The following is a 15,141-nucleotide window of genomic DNA, read 5'->3' on the forward strand; positions in this document are numbered from 1 at the left end:
GCACCAAGCCAGCTGGTCCATTAAAGGGCATCTCTGTCAGTTATCAGCAATAAACTCATTTACACAACAGTTAAGAAGATAATGACTTAGAAAAGCTTAAATCCCTGAGGTATTTCTCAAGGAAGTCCAGGTTCCATGCCTGCTGTGGAGGTAGGGACAGTAAAAGACTGCCTGCCATCCATTCTGACACACAATCGCCTTCTAACGAGGTTTCAGAGTGAACCAGGCAGCCCAGAAGAGTTGAACAAAATACAGCAAGAATTTACAAACTCATTAGGATAATTCTAAGGGAAAACACACTGAAGTAACATTGTTATGACCACAGTATATTCACTACTACTGACACTGTGATAAATCTCTGATACTGACTTCAGAAAACATCCCAGACTGACTCTGGAAGAAGTACAAACAAAGCTTATCCTACAGTGATAAACCAGGGAACAACCAAGGCTCCCTATTCCCAGCTCTACAAGGATACTGCAAGTATAGAGGTTCCCAAGGTTGGTTTTTATTCTTGTATTACAGGATTAAAACCTGTACTACAAGTCTTAAAAGCAGAATGGAAAGCAGCCATAAAAATATTGGAGAAAATCCAGTTTGAAGAACCACAATCGTGGAACCACCTGGATTCATTTGTAGCTGCAATCAAGCTCTACAAGCATTCAGTTAAAAAGTTTAAAAAATGTTCTTTTTAAAAAGCACATCCTGTAAGCAACTTCTAGTGCTAACTGCTTACCTCATTAAAGCTTAACTTATTCTATTGATGTTGAAGGTAAACTCCACCAAACAACTGCATTAATGGCAAACTGAACATTTCAGGAGGAATCCTCAGATAGAAAACTGTATCCACACAGGTCACCTGATTGTTTTGTGTCTTGCTTTGAAATAATACAGGAAAAATTGACAGTTATCAATATCCAAAGATAAGCAGCATTGATGTCCTGGTAATCACTGACCCAATTCTCAAGTTCTAATTTAACATTGGTAACAGGTTCTGCAGCTGAATTAATTTGTTCTAGGACACTAAATAACAGCTGTGCCTAAAAACTTTATATCATTGAAAAAACCCAACCAAAACCTAACCAAACTACTTTCTACACTCACCAATTGATTAAAACACAAATCTTGAGCAAGGTGTTTTTTTTTTTGTGCTTGGTTTTCTCAATACAGCCAAAGAAGTCCAGTCCATCTTCATGGTTCACCCTCAACTTGTGTGCAATGAAAAAAACTCAACTCATCAATTTAACTCCATCTCAGGTCATAAATGGTAAAATATCAACACATTAAGGTATCTAATTGCCAGACACAAATTATGTTTACCCACTTTTACAACTAAAACATTCTGAGAATTAAAACAACGGCTTTCTGAGAAGGGAAAACACAATTTCTAATACATCTAATAATCAGGTGGGTACACAATCAGCCTCAAGCCTGTAAGAATTAAATACAATTGGACTGCAGTTGGATTTGCTGTATTTAAAAAAATCAGGTTACAGGCACCTACATTTCTTGCTACATTCTACACACTGTTCTGTCTAAATTCTTTATAAAAGCTTACATAGTTGTAGTAATCGCTGACAAATAAGACTAAGACTTATCCAAAATTATCATACCATTCTACCTTTCCCACTCAGTTTATCCTATCAGTGTCAAGAGATATTGCTGCAATTTAGACACTTCCAAATGGCAAAGTGTAGATCAAGAAATGCTGAACAATCCTATGTTCAGTGCAAACAGTGGAATTATTCAATTAAAATAAATTAGCCAGCAAAGGTCTGAGTATAGTGGAAAGGATTTCACTGAAATATAAGTACCTACCTACTTTGAAAATTGTGAACTTGAGAAACTCTTGCTCAACCACCTCGCCCATGGCACTTCCTGTGTCTGAACTGAAAAGTTCCCAAGTTGTCTGGAGCTGCATCTCTGAACACGCCCAGGGGGACTTTAGTCCTGACAGAAATGAGCAACTCAGCAGCTACAGCATAACTGGGCTCAAACAAAGAGAAGCTAGGCATGTTGCTGCCCTGGACAACTCCAGGGTTAATTCTCAACTACAGCAACTACAGGCATGAATGGAAATGTTTCCATTCCTTGACATTCCCACTCACCCCTCTGTACAACAGCTGACTTGATCTCAGGAAGAAACCATGGTACAGCAAACACCCAGAATATTCAGATCTCCTTCAGGCCAGTGAAGAGGATCACTCCTTCCTACCTAAAATACTGCTGTCATCCTGAAGGAGTAAGACTGAGGTCCAAACCTCCCTGTGTGTGAATTCATACCATTCCAGTGGCACTGGAGAGCACTGGAACGGCCAGCTAAAGGATCCCATAAGCTACACCATTTTCTTCCTCTCTCAGTTGCATTGATTCACCAGTCAGAGCTAAAGACTAATCTAGAAGACAGCCACAGAGATTTGAAGGTCAGCAACCTGCTCCAGAGACTGTTCATCTTAGTTCAGTATCTATTTTAATTTAATACTAAATTTCTATTCAAAGGCAAGAGAGCACTTACTTGTTCTCAGTGAGAACAGAGCACTTACCTTCAAGAGAAGATCCTAAAAGGAAAGCTGCTTCCCACAGTTCTGAAGAGGTCTGAGGTTTTTCCAGTGCTCCTGTTGTCAGTACTTTCCCAGTGCCTAACCCTTGGCAGATCATTAGAAGCTGCAGGTTAAATGCAGCAGCATCAGGTGCTTTCCTGCTAAGTGCACACTGCCTTGGATCCTACTCTGAACTTGCTCCCCCAGGCAAATTCTCAGACACTCACTTTTCCGGTTATTCAAATTACATCTAATAAAAGATATAAGTATAATAATTTAACATCTTCAATATCCTTCTCACTGCACTGGAGTCACTTACTTTCTAATTCTTTATGATTTAAATTTATTAAATATACATCCTATATTTATAGGAAATGCATGATTGATGCAAAAAATTCTGTTGGAATGTCACTTCTGCATCACCTAAGCTAAATTAAAGATCTAATGCTCAACTAAAATTTTCCACAGACAATATATGCTTTAATTTCACGTCTACTTTTTCTTTTAATTAAAGGAATATAGACATGTGGAGGTCCACTTTGAGCAATGCACCAATGCAGAACGCACAGGATAAACAGTAAACTGTCCTCAGCTATATTATTTAGCCCAACTTCTAAGCAGTCAAGTGTTGCATTAACTTTGCCCTAAGTCCATAAACCACTAGTAATCTGGCAATGGACTCAGAGATGGAATGACATTAAGTATAATTGACAAGACTTTAAATATCATTTATTTTTGAAATGCTTTCTTATGAGTTATTTATTACAAAATGTTGAATATCCAACAACTAATCCTTATATACTGTACATTGACATACACACCATGAATGAGCTTAGGACCCTCAGGTCATGGATCATATCACTGGATGCAATTCCAGATTTTAGGGTGCCAACCAAATCTATGTTCACCCTTCCTGAGGTTAAATGCACTGACTAGGTTAAATGCACTGACTAGTGCAAGAGGCATGAGCTTTAGAAGTCACTGAGCTAATGGAAATATTCCCTGGTGAACTTGTTAAAAAAACCCACAAGAACACTTTTGGGTTATTGTAGATTCATGGATTTACTCATCTTCTCAACGTGGCTCAGCAGTTTCAACAACGCAGATGGATTATATGGGAAAAGATTTCTTCTCTGCAACCTAGAAATAGCCTCTTGCAGCTCTTCCAAACACTTTGTTGATTTGTAAAGCATTACTCGTAGGGGAGCAATGTTATCTGGAGATGCCATACAAGTCCAACAGGATGAGGTACGAGATCCCTTTGGTTTCAGAGGTGATACTTCAGAGGTGTGTGGATTCCAGTCATCATCTCTGCAGCTGCAACCAGTTTCCCTCCTCCTCCTCTCACCCTCATTGTTTGAAGGCAATTGTTTTGTGTTTACCAAGCACTCTTTTCCATCTGATTCCACCTCCGAGTCCTCTGAGCTGTCATAATTAACCAGGCTTTGCAGAGAACCGAGCAGGGACGCGCTATCAGTGCAGGTCAGTGAGTCAGCCTGGCTCCACTCTGCAGCCTCATTATCACCCTGCTGTGCTGTAAACACCGGGCACTTGTGAGGAGGAGCCAAAGACATCGGAGTCTGTGGTTCTGCTGCACAAACAGCATTTTGCAAACTCTCCCCAGTCATGCAACTTTGCTCTTCTCGGTGGGGTGGCTTGACAGAACAAACTGGATGGAAAGTGCTGTGCTTGGTATCGAAGTGGTTACAGGCATCTACAAACTGATGCCACTCCTTCCCAAGAAGCTTTAAGTACCTGACCAAGTACTCCAGAAAGCAAGTTTCTGATGAAATCAAAAAATCTAGAAGTACTGTGGAATCAAATGCAATCTTTTCCAGAAAAAATAAGAAGATACAGTGTGGGTTGTATCCACCTGCATGCACAAGGAACTTCCAGGATTCCTCCTCTCTTTCACTTAGGCTATCAGCAGCATCACACCGTAGCCTGAAAAGTAAGCCAGGAAATAATTTAATGGAAATTTACAATTTTTTTTAAAAGCAGCAATATCCAGAAGATGGATTCATGCTCTTTTTAATTTTGTGAAAAAGAAAGAACAAAAAGAGAAGTTTTTGTGTCAGAGTGAGAAAGAATGAAGGCAAGTGGGGCCAAGAGATTGGAGAGCTCAGGAAGACAAAGCACTTAAAGCAGGCCTTAAAGGGCACTCCTTAGGAAACCTTCTGCAATAAGCAAAGTTACTTACAAGACATAAACTGTACTTTAATATAAATACAAAACACTCTTATTTCAATATTTTTGTTAACATGAATTCAGACTAACTTTCCAAATGTTACACAGACTGGAAGAGAAGCCTACTTGTAGTTGTGTCTAAGAATTGCGTGTGTCTAAGGTATTACTTGCATTATCTTCCCACTTGAGCTTGAGAGCGTTGTACAAATCAGCATAATATCTTGTCTGGTAATTTAAACAACAATGAAGCATTGTACATCCAGGACAAATCCATGAAGAACACTTTTCAGTTGTCAGCAAGAACCATTTTTATCAAGTAGCTGGAATTCCCATAGGGCCAATCCTTATAAACTCTGCCAGAAGTACCTGAATTATTGAAGTTTAATTCTAATATCCCATTCTTGTCAAACCTTCAGTGTTGTAAGGAAGCAATCTTGCTTTTTATCTGTCCAACCACTATTTTAGATATGAAGTCAATTATCCTGAATTACAGGATATGATAAATTATTTAGTAGGAAACTTTCACAACTCCTGTTTCCATCCAAAAAAGATTTAAATTATCAGCTCTTACACCACACATTATTACATCATCCTGAGGGTTGGGGGGGAGGGTTTAAATTATTAAAAAATAATTTTCCTTACAACAAAAGCAACCAATGGGAATGTGATAAACTGTGGTAACTTGTTTGTTCATCAAAAGAATTGGAATATTAAAGGAGGAAATATAAAAATTAAAGTATAAGGGACTAGCTTGCTTGTTAGGAGATAGGGGAGGACAATAAAAAAAAAAGCAACCGCTACAAACCGCAAGGCTATAGACATATTGCAAAACCGCAAGATCACAAGTATGATTAATCACCATATAGGGAGCTTTTTGTAGCTTTTTTGCAGACACAGGCTAAGGATGTTGGGGGATGGCCGGAGCTGATTATGAAATCAGCGACCACCAGGCAACGGCCACCGGACTGGACAACGCAGGAGTGCTCCGCGTACGCCCATCACTGTCCGGAGCCGATTGTGAAACCAGCGATCACCTGCCTCGACATAACGCAGAAACGACGCAGAGAGATGCTCAAGCTACGCCCACCGCTATCGCAAGAGACGCGAATGAAGAAACCTCCAAGAAACTATAAAAAGAAACTGAATAAGGGAGTGGGGTGTGGGGCACTGCAGTGTGGGACACTGCAGGAGGGGCGGCTTGGAGACCCCTACCCACCCAGCGCTGTTTTGCTTGCTACTGCTGGCTGTAATTAATAAAATTCTAATTGACCTTAAAAAGGCTGAATCAAATTATTCGCCTCAATTTATCACAGGAACATCACAGTAACCTCACTGAAGTACAATTCTTCATAGTTCTGTCAGAAATAAAAAAGTACACTGACCTATCAAATTTTAAATAGATAAGTAATAAAGTTTTAGCAGCTTCCCACATGTCATCATCTTGCTCCATGAAAACCAAGGAGAGCCATTCACAGTGATGCACAACTGGGTGAGACTGTGGGGAAGGCTTTACATGACTCCTGCAGAACATCAGCAGCTGGGACATGGAGCTCTCAAAGTCTCCTGAAAAAAAATTAACCGTGAACTTTGATATACATTTTTATTACCAAACAACACACACCCTTTATTTTTTTAATTAACAGTGCATAACAGTTCATGAATGCAGTTCTTTCCTTAGCTCAATTGATTTATCACAGCATCAAATTTTATAGATTAGTTCTTGCTGGTTTAGTGCAGTAGCTCATAAAAATCACTTTGTATTCATTAGACAGAGAGACTCTTTCCCTTAAGTCAAAAACTTATGCCTTCAATACTAATGAGATACTACAGAGCAGTTTTTGATGTAACACAGCACACACTCAATGTTTAGAAAATAGAAAATTTTCCTGCAACATTGAAATCAGTTTTATTTACTGCATCACTACGTAATTTTCCTTAATATTTGACTTCATAAGATTTGTTTTTCCTCCCAGCAAATAATAATTCCCTATAAATCCCTAATAATAATTCCCTGTAAATTCTTCCCTATAAATCTGGAAATTACTCTCAAAATTGAAATTAATTAAAGTTAAACCACTCTAATTCATGCTAATGACAAGAAGATCAAGCAGCTTCCCGGAAGGGAAATTAGCATATTAAAGCATTTAGGTGCTTGCTTTAAACACTTCCTGTAATGTCACTAAAATAAGGAAGTACCATTCCTTTCAGACTGAAATTCCTCTTGACAGTTGGGGGTGTTTGAATCTAATTAAAAAAACTCATTTTTGTGTCATGAATCTGGAAAAGAAAGTAGAATGTTTTTCTTTGAGAAAGAATTTTCATAGAGAGATCCAAAATGGATATAGCCTACAATTTTCTTTTCACTTGTTCTTACACAATCTCAGTCTCCATACATTTTTCAGAAGGTGGATCACAAGTAAAATATTCTTTACAAATACTTAAAAATCTTTAAGAATGCAACTGACATCACAAATATAATCTCTTCCAAAAATCTGGAAAAAGTTTCACAGTCTTATGGAAGTCATAGCTCTTTCACATGGATGAATTAAAAATTGATTTCAGGCTTGCTACCTAGCATAGAAATATAAAAAGCAAAATAATATTTATGTCTAGAACTTCTACTAAAATGACTCAATGTATTTAAAGTGCTGTAAAATTTCACCCTTGTTTAAAAAGAAACAGAAATTACTTTTGGCCACATAATCAATAAATACAGGAATGCCCATTCTCACTGGTGTCTGACTAGAAACACTGCTTCTGAACTGCTTTTCCATTTTGCTCCATGAGGGCTGTAACCCAGGGACAGCACAGTGCTTTGATCATAGAATCTGCACATCCACGTTCATACAGCATCAGATGTACATCAGGTGCTCTCCTGGGAAAGGGCAGGTGGGAAGATGGGATTCCAGGAAGGTCTCTGGGGCAAAAAGCCTCACCCTGGTGCTCCCCTACAGCGAGGGAGAAGGCACTCCCTGGCTCCCAGTGAGACCCAGCACCACGGCCTCTCCCGTGGGGAACGCAGCTTCCACGGCATTCCCGGCCGTGCCACTGCTGCCCACGGCACAGCCCTGGCACAGCAGCAGCTCTGCCCTTCTCCTGCCCAGCCCAGCCCCTCAGCACTGCCCTGGCACAGCAGCAGCTCTGCCCTTCTCCTGCCCAGCCCAGCCCCTCAGCACAGCCCTGGCACAGCAGCAGCTCTGCCCTTCTCCTGCCCAGCCCAGCCCCTCAGCACAGCCCTGGCACAGCAGCAGCTCTGCCCTTCTCCTGCCCAGCCCCTCAGCACAGCCCTGGCACAGCAGCAGCTCTGCCCTTCTCCTGCCCAGTCCAGCCCCTCACTACAACAAACCAGCCCAAGGGAGCAGCTGTGGGAGGAATGCTCAGACCTGGTAATTGGAAGGGCCAGACCTGTCAGCTGGGGTGAAGAACACAACCATTTGCATAAGGAGGATGTGGAGCTGCTGGAGTGAGTCCAGAGGAGACCATAGAGATGCTCTGGGGCCAGGCTGGGAGAACTGGGGGTGATCACCTGGAGAAGAGACGGCTCCAGGGAGACCTTAGAGCCCCTTCCAGTGCGAAAAGGTGCTCTAAAAGAGCTGGAGAGGGACTTTGGACAAGGGCCTGGGGGGGAGAGGACAAGGGGCAATGGCTTCCCACTGCCAGAGGGCAGGGTTAGATTGGATACTAGGAAGAAATTCCTCTCTGAGAGGCTGGTGAGGCCCTGGCACAGGGCCCAGGGAAGCTGTGGCTACCCCATCCCTGAAGTGTCCAGGACAGGTTGGACAGGGCTTGGAGCAAGCTGGTCTAATGGAAAGTATCCCTGCCATGGCAGGGGTTGGATTTGAATCCCAAATGCAGCTGTTTCAAGCCCAACATATTGCAGGGCTAAGGATTTGATAAAATGCAAGAAGACAACTAATGAGGCAGGACACGGCAACAGCAGTTTCTTGGGTGGGTTTTCTCCTTCCTCCCTCCCACCACCACTAATTCAGCTGAAATCTATTTACAGTCTTAATGTGCTGTGACTACTAAATCTGAAAGCTCTGAAACTCTTGCTGTTTAATGAACAAAATTTAAATGAACTGTTACCTTTGATTTCTGCTTCTGTTGCAGAGTTGTGAATCTTGAATTCCAGTGCTTTAAGCACAACCAGACTTAAGGCTCTGAGAACAGTTTGGTCAGAACCAACTTGAGAATCATGTCCAGGAGCAGTTTCACTGCTTCCAAAGTAGCTGGACTTTCCAGTGAGTGGGATCTGATTAAGCCAAGTCAAATTCACAACCTGCAGAACAACATTACTCAGTGCAAGCATATCCTCACACAAAGATGGGGTTTGTAAGAACAGAGATCCACCTTTAGCATCTTCTCTGGACTTGTAAAGGACACATTTTTTAAGGAGCAAAATGAATTTCTTCTTGATTACATAAGGAATTGATGAGCTAATAACATTGAGGACATAAGAAACTTTCAAAAATAAAATTCTCTGGCACCTGAGCGGTAATTCCAGTTCAATTCTGGAAGCCAAAAGTGCTTCAAGCAGATCTATAAAACTGATCAGATTGTTTGTAGCTTCGGAATAAGGTGAAGTGTAGTGGTGACTGTCAAAATGATGGAGCAGGATGGCATTATAAAATCCCTCAAGCACTGCATCAAGAGGAGCCAACAACTTCTTCAGATGACCTATGGCAACAAGAGGCACATTATTGACCTGCAGTGTAACAGATAAATCAGTAAATAAGAAATTAATCGGTGTTGTGACTACTGTCAGCTTATAAATATGTCCAAACCACTACATTTTAACAGCGCTTCATCACCCCCTGTATAAGGAAGGGAAGGGCTGTCCTGGAGCCGAACTATTCCCCAGGAATTCCGGGTGAGTTGCTCCTCCTGGCGGCACCGCCGGTACCTGCTCGGGCTACGAGCGCGTCCTTCAGCGTCTCCTTGAGAATCGCTGCCAGAGTCCGCAGGCAATCGGCCACCCGCGCGTTCCCGGGGAATCCCAACAGCGCGTCCAGGCTAAAGCTCAGCCACGGGACATTCAAGGCGTCCTAAGAAAAAGAATTCAAAAACCAATCACGTATGCTCTCAGTTGGTATGCAAATTACGTTAAATCATAATACAATTATTTCAAATTGTATATTAAAAAGATTCAAATGTAGGCACAGACAAAACACAGGTAGAAACAATGTCTGTCCCGGGCCATTAATTAGGTCTTTAATTACAAACATGTAGCAACATATGCATGCAATAGAAATTATCTGTATGTTCCAAAGAGGGGAAACCAAACCTCCTAATGTCATGTGACCTACCCAAAATCAGGTAATTCTGTAGACAGATCAGATCTGAATTCATAATTCCCAGACAACTTGATGAGAAATATTACAAACAATTACAAAATAAATCTGTGTTCAGGATGCTACTATGGAGACTGCAATACATATTCACTAAATATACAGCAAATTAAAAAAAAAAACTGAAGTAACTGGGTCATTCGAACAAGAGTATACACCAAAGCATTTTATTAACTTCCAAGAGGTTATTATTTATTTTTATCTACTGCAACACCCAACAGATACCAAGGAACTGTAAAACTGATAGTCTAGATCATGGTTTTTTAATATCTGTACTGCAACCTTAAAGAGATTATTGTAATCTACACCCACTTTACCTTAAATGCATTTCATAAAATTCCAGATTTTTATATATAAAGAAAGACACTCCACAGTTCTGCTACACATCAGATCTCCTTGCCTTCCACACTCCAGGCTCCTCCTAACACAGTTGACAAAGTTTCTCAGAAAATACAAGCACCAGAAAAGCTTGGCTGTATAGTCAAATGGAACAACCCACAGGCACAGGTTCACTAATCCATTTTTTGAGCTGTGAAGTGATGCCACACTCACCTCTTTCTTCAGCTGGAAATACACAAGAGATGCTAAACTTTGTGAGGCCATGTGAGATAACAGCCGATCATCAGAACCGAGCAGGTGAATCTGGAGACAGGTAAAAAAGGAAAAATATCTAAGGCACATCCCTTTTTATTTTTCCTCCTTTCCTAAAAGTATCTTTCAGAATTTACCAATTTTGAGTCAATTTTTGCCTCCTTCAGAAGAAGAACAAAGATTTCATAGTACTTCAGTCTCGTGTGGAGTTCAGTTTCCTGGGACTCTGCTTTGGCCACCATCATTTTGATCAAGGTGAGCTGGAGCAGCATCACCTCTCGTGGGCAGAATGAGGAGTTCATGTTTGCAAAGCTGTTGGATAAATCATCTGTTGCAGAGACAACATCTGACAAATCAGTGTCCTGATGGCTCCCAACACCACCAGCAGTAGATGGCAGATGCTGCTGATGACAGGATTCATCTCCTCCTGGTGGCTGCTCCTCACACAGATTAATTAAAGAGGAATAATGATGGCTTTCCCTTGCTAGGGGAATGCCTGCCAGGACATCCTTATACATCTGCTGCAGGAGAGAGATCTTCATTATGAGATCATGCAATATTCCAGAAAATGCTGTGTGGCTTCTCTGATTATTCACTGCAAATCAGCTTCCAAGTTACTTTCATCCAGTAGGAGAAACAGAAGTACCACTGGACATTTCTCTTCTAAGTTACCTATAAATAAAACATTCTGCTGTTACTTTGCAAGCAACTAGAAAATATAAAGGAACAAATTTTTAGAGTTAATGCTACCATTATTAAACTTGTTTTGAAATGCAAATTCAGCTGCACAAAACTGTCTCAGTGAGACATTAAAATGAAAAATGACCATGCTGGGAAGAAGTTCACAGTACCAGTATTATATTACCAACACCAAAGTTCATTAGCTGGAATTAACAAACCCAAAGATGACTATTATTAGGGGCTACTTCTAAAGATATGAGAACTTGCATTAAATCTTTCTCTACATTGCTAAACTACTAGAACCTAAATTCTTTTGTGACAGAGTCCTCCAAAACAGGCATAAAATTTCAGCTGCAAATTTTCCTCTGAACTGGAAATGCTCATTGCTCCACTGAGGCTGGAACTGGAAACAGCTCTCATAAAAAAAATGGAAGCTAAAGGAAGGACAAGTCTTGACTTCTGCTGCACACAGGCTCAAGGTGGGCTGACCTCAAGGGCACAGTGATTAAGAAGATGAAAATTAAAGAATAATTTAAAATCATAGTGTAAAATTTATGAAGGGCCAATAAAAACATTCAAACATATTCAGGAAAGGTAAAAAATTAAGTCTTTATCCCTATGTCAATGGAAAACATCTTTCAATCACAGCACTGGAATATTTGCTACAGTTTAAAATGAAGAGCTACTAAGAATTCCAAACTCTGCATCAAGTGTGAGCACCTAAGCCCTCACAATTTTCTGTCCAGTATGTAAATGGCCAGACAGATACCCCATCTTCTCAAGAAAAAAAAAAAAATCCTTAAGAATATCAGGGTTTCTTTTTCACCTACATTAACAATGATACTCATCTGTAATATTTATCTTTTTAGAGCAGTTTTAACATGCTCGCTAACCAGACCTCTTTTAATTAAAACCAACAAACTTATTACTTGTATCTATGATGAAGTTAGGAGTGGACCCAAAGTTGATATAGTTTTCATACTTTTTTCATACTTTGCATACTTTTTGGGTCCCCATTTCTAAATCTGGCATAAATCAACCAGGTAGAATTCCCAGCAAGAAATTCTGAAGATCTTCCCATCTATGTATCAGTTTTACCTGCATTTTTCACTAGACCAAGTATTTTAAATTACTACTTCTTTTTAGCAGAACAACAGAAAATAATGAAATTGTAAAAGTCAGTATATGAGGCATTTCTGTTGTAGCTTATAATCTTCACAAGTTTTAAAAACAGCATCAAACACTGAAAATTACACCTTCATTTTTACAACCTGATTTTATCATTGCAACTGAAGCATGTATTGACAAAATGGCCTCCCAAAGGCACAAAGGATTAGAGGTAGACCAAGATGTGCTACCCTGACTCATCACTTCTCCCACCATCAGGAAGTATTTCCTTCAGAAAAGAAACTAAAATTTGAGAGCCTGCAGGAGTAATCTACAATTCCCTCTGGTGTGGTATTTTTAAAGACATTCAGCAAGGGCTGACCTGAAAACTCCAAAATGTTACAGCATGTTCCTCACCTGATAGGAGCAAGAACCCTTCCCCCATCCTTTCCTATACTCCACATTTTGCTGGATGTTAAGAATAAATCTAGTATTTGAGGCAATAAATTCCCTCTTCGTTTGCAGAACCTTTTCAGAATTCTACTTCAGGTGGAAATTTATGACCTGAAACCTAGTAAAATTTCTTCAGAAATCACTCTGAATATTTTATATAGCTATTGTTCCTATCCTTGAGCTTTATTTCTTCCTAAATGAATACCTAATAAAGTAAAATCATCTCAACACATTTACTCCTGTTTTCGAGATCAGCTTGAATTATCACCTTATGTGGTAGATGAAGAGATCTCACGCACAATTTCACATGATCCAGCAAGGTGGTTAAGGCAGAAGAGATTCAGAACTTTTCTAGGACACCCACTGGGAGATTTCACCTTCGCCACACGACGTTGGCTGTGCCTTCCTGGATCCTCCCAGAACACATTTATGTTCCACCATTAATTTGCAAACTTCACAAAAGCATCTCTAAGATATGTCTCAGTCACACATGACAACAGTTCACAAATGTAAGTCATTGAAGGAAATGAAAAGTGAGGGGGCTTATTTTGAAGGCATTTACTTCAAAGAGGGAGAAAATATCAGATAAGGACTAAATTTGTTTGAGACACAGCATGAGAGTGAAAAGCTCAAAGCTGAAGAGTAAAGAAAAGCAGTGACAAACTCCAACCCTTACTTGTATTATTTATCTGAGTTACTCATGACAGCATCTAAAAACCAATTAAGGCAACGCCTCACAGAGCCAGACTCCTGCATAAACAACAGGGAACAGTTCTAAAATCCTTATATATAGATGGATCATGTAAAAGATGGAAAGGAAAACTACGCAGGGAGTAAGAAACAAAAAAAAAAGGGGGTTTTGTATGTTACTTTCATGATTAATAATGCTTTAAAATCAAAACCAAAGTCAAGCGGAGCTGCAAACAGAATGAGGGGAGAAACTTAACGCCTCTTCACTTATATCTCTGAGTTACAGTAAAAAAACGAAAAAAAAAAAAGAAAATGTGCTATCAACAATGTTCGTTCAGTCAAATTAGGAAGAAATTGTTCCCTGCAAGGCGGGTGAGGCCCTGGCACAGGTGCCCAGAGGAGCTGTGGCTGCCCCTGGATCCCTGGGAGTGCCCAAGGCCAGGCTGGACAGGGCTTGGAGCAGCCTGGGATAGTGAAAGGTGTCCCTGCCATGGCAAGGGATGAAATGAGACGAGCTTTAAGGCCCTTTTTTCCTAGAAAAACTTATCCAAAACCCCATGCTATTTTCATTATAAAATTAGATCTGATAAAGCTAAATGAAGCCTCAGTCCGTGAGTTTTGGGTATGAATCTGAAGGCTCTGGATCTCCTTACAATGAAATGATCGTAGTATTTAAGGACTGCAATACACTTTGGACTCCTTACACCTGCAGTGACTTCGTAGGCTCATCTCTAAATAAATAAGCTTCTGCTCAGGGCTGGAATACTGTATACGCCTCTAAATGTGTGTCATTTCCTTCCAGAGATTGCAAACAACCTGAGCCGCGCAATCCCTGTTAACCGTGACACCTCAGCACGCCGGATGCTTTGGCTGCAATTCTGCCGAGCGCCTTCAGTCCCTGCCGGCAGGAGCGGACCCGGACCCGCCTCACCGGCCGCGCCTCCCACTGCCGGCGCTGGGCGCTCCTCGGAACCCGCGACACTCGGGGCCGACAGAGCCGCCACAGCCCCGTCCTGCCGGACTGCGGGCGGCCGAGGCGTCCACCAGCGGGGCTTCCCGGCCCGGCATCCGCACCCACCCGGCGACCCTTCCTTCACCCGCCCGTTTCCCCCTCAGCGCCCGGAGCCCGGGCTCCCCCTCAGCGCCTCCCGCCACCGCCTCGCTCCCCAAGGCCCCGCCCCCGCACAGCCAAACCACGCCCACACAACAACAGCCCCGCCCCTCCCGCTCCGGCCCCGCCTCTTTCGCTTCATGCCACGCCTCTTGCCCCCCCCCCCCCGCCCGCGGTCCCGCTTAGTCACCCCGAGCCGCGGAGCGCACGGGCCCGTCCCCGCCCCGCTGCCCGGCGGCCGCTGCCAGGCAACGCTCGCCACTCACCCGCCCCCGGAGGACCGCGAGGCCCAAACTCCGCTCCGTCACAGCGCCGGAATCGCCGCCGCCGCCCCCTGTCGCAAAGCAAGGCCCCCCCCCCACCCACTCCTCCGCGGCTTTACGGCAACGGGGCGGAGCCGCGGGGCGGGGCCGCCGTCAGCCCGGCGGCCAAT

At 42.0% G+C, this 15,141-nt stretch overlaps 2 protein-coding genes across 10 annotated transcripts in view; both read right to left on the minus strand.

Annotated features, from left to right (window-relative positions):
* CERS3 (ceramide synthase 3) overlaps positions 1-3,443 on the minus strand; it is a 44,313-nt gene extending 40,870 nt beyond the window's left edge. For 3 of the 6 annotated variants that reach the window (XM_053987948.1, XM_053987942.1, XM_053987949.1), the window contains exons 1-2: positions 3,362-3,443; positions 2,544-2,790 (exon numbers count right to left, since the gene is read on the minus strand). The gene's annotated coding sequence lies outside the window, so the exon portion shown is untranslated. Of the gene's footprint in view, positions 1-736; positions 939-1,818; positions 1,867-2,215; positions 2,257-2,543; positions 2,791-3,361 lie in introns of those variants that run through there. The other 3 variants (XM_053987943.1, XM_053987946.1, XM_053987945.1) reach the window with 3 other exon arrangements.
* On the minus strand, positions 2,994-15,023 carry LINS1 (lines homolog 1). Of its 4 annotated transcripts, none has more exons than XM_053987940.1 (7): positions 14,971-15,023; positions 10,804-11,329; positions 10,628-10,717; positions 9,631-9,772; positions 8,814-9,404; positions 6,110-6,290; positions 2,994-4,484 (listed from the first exon to the last, which is right to left on the minus strand). In XM_053987940.1, the coding sequence occupies exons 2-7, from the start codon at positions 11,206-11,208 to the stop codon at positions 3,584-3,586; spliced, it is 2,310 nt and encodes a 769-aa protein (XP_053843915.1). In that variant the 5' UTR covers positions 11,209-11,329; positions 14,971-15,023; the 3' UTR covers positions 2,994-3,583. The 4 variants fall into 4 exon arrangements, with proteins under 4 accessions (XP_053843915.1, XP_053843914.1, XP_053843913.1 ...); XM_053987939.1 differs by having other exon boundaries at positions 10,804-11,338; positions 14,975-15,008; XM_053987938.1 differs by lacking the exon at positions 14,971-15,023 and adding an exon at positions 13,176-13,695 and having other exon boundaries at positions 10,804-11,338.
* Positions 15,024-15,141: the final 118 nt, after the last annotated feature.

This window comes from Vidua macroura, chromosome 12 (assembly GCF_024509145.1).
Source record: "Vidua macroura isolate BioBank_ID:100142 chromosome 12, ASM2450914v1, whole genome shotgun sequence".
Taxonomy (NCBI): domain Eukaryota; kingdom Metazoa; phylum Chordata; class Aves; order Passeriformes; family Viduidae; genus Vidua; species Vidua macroura.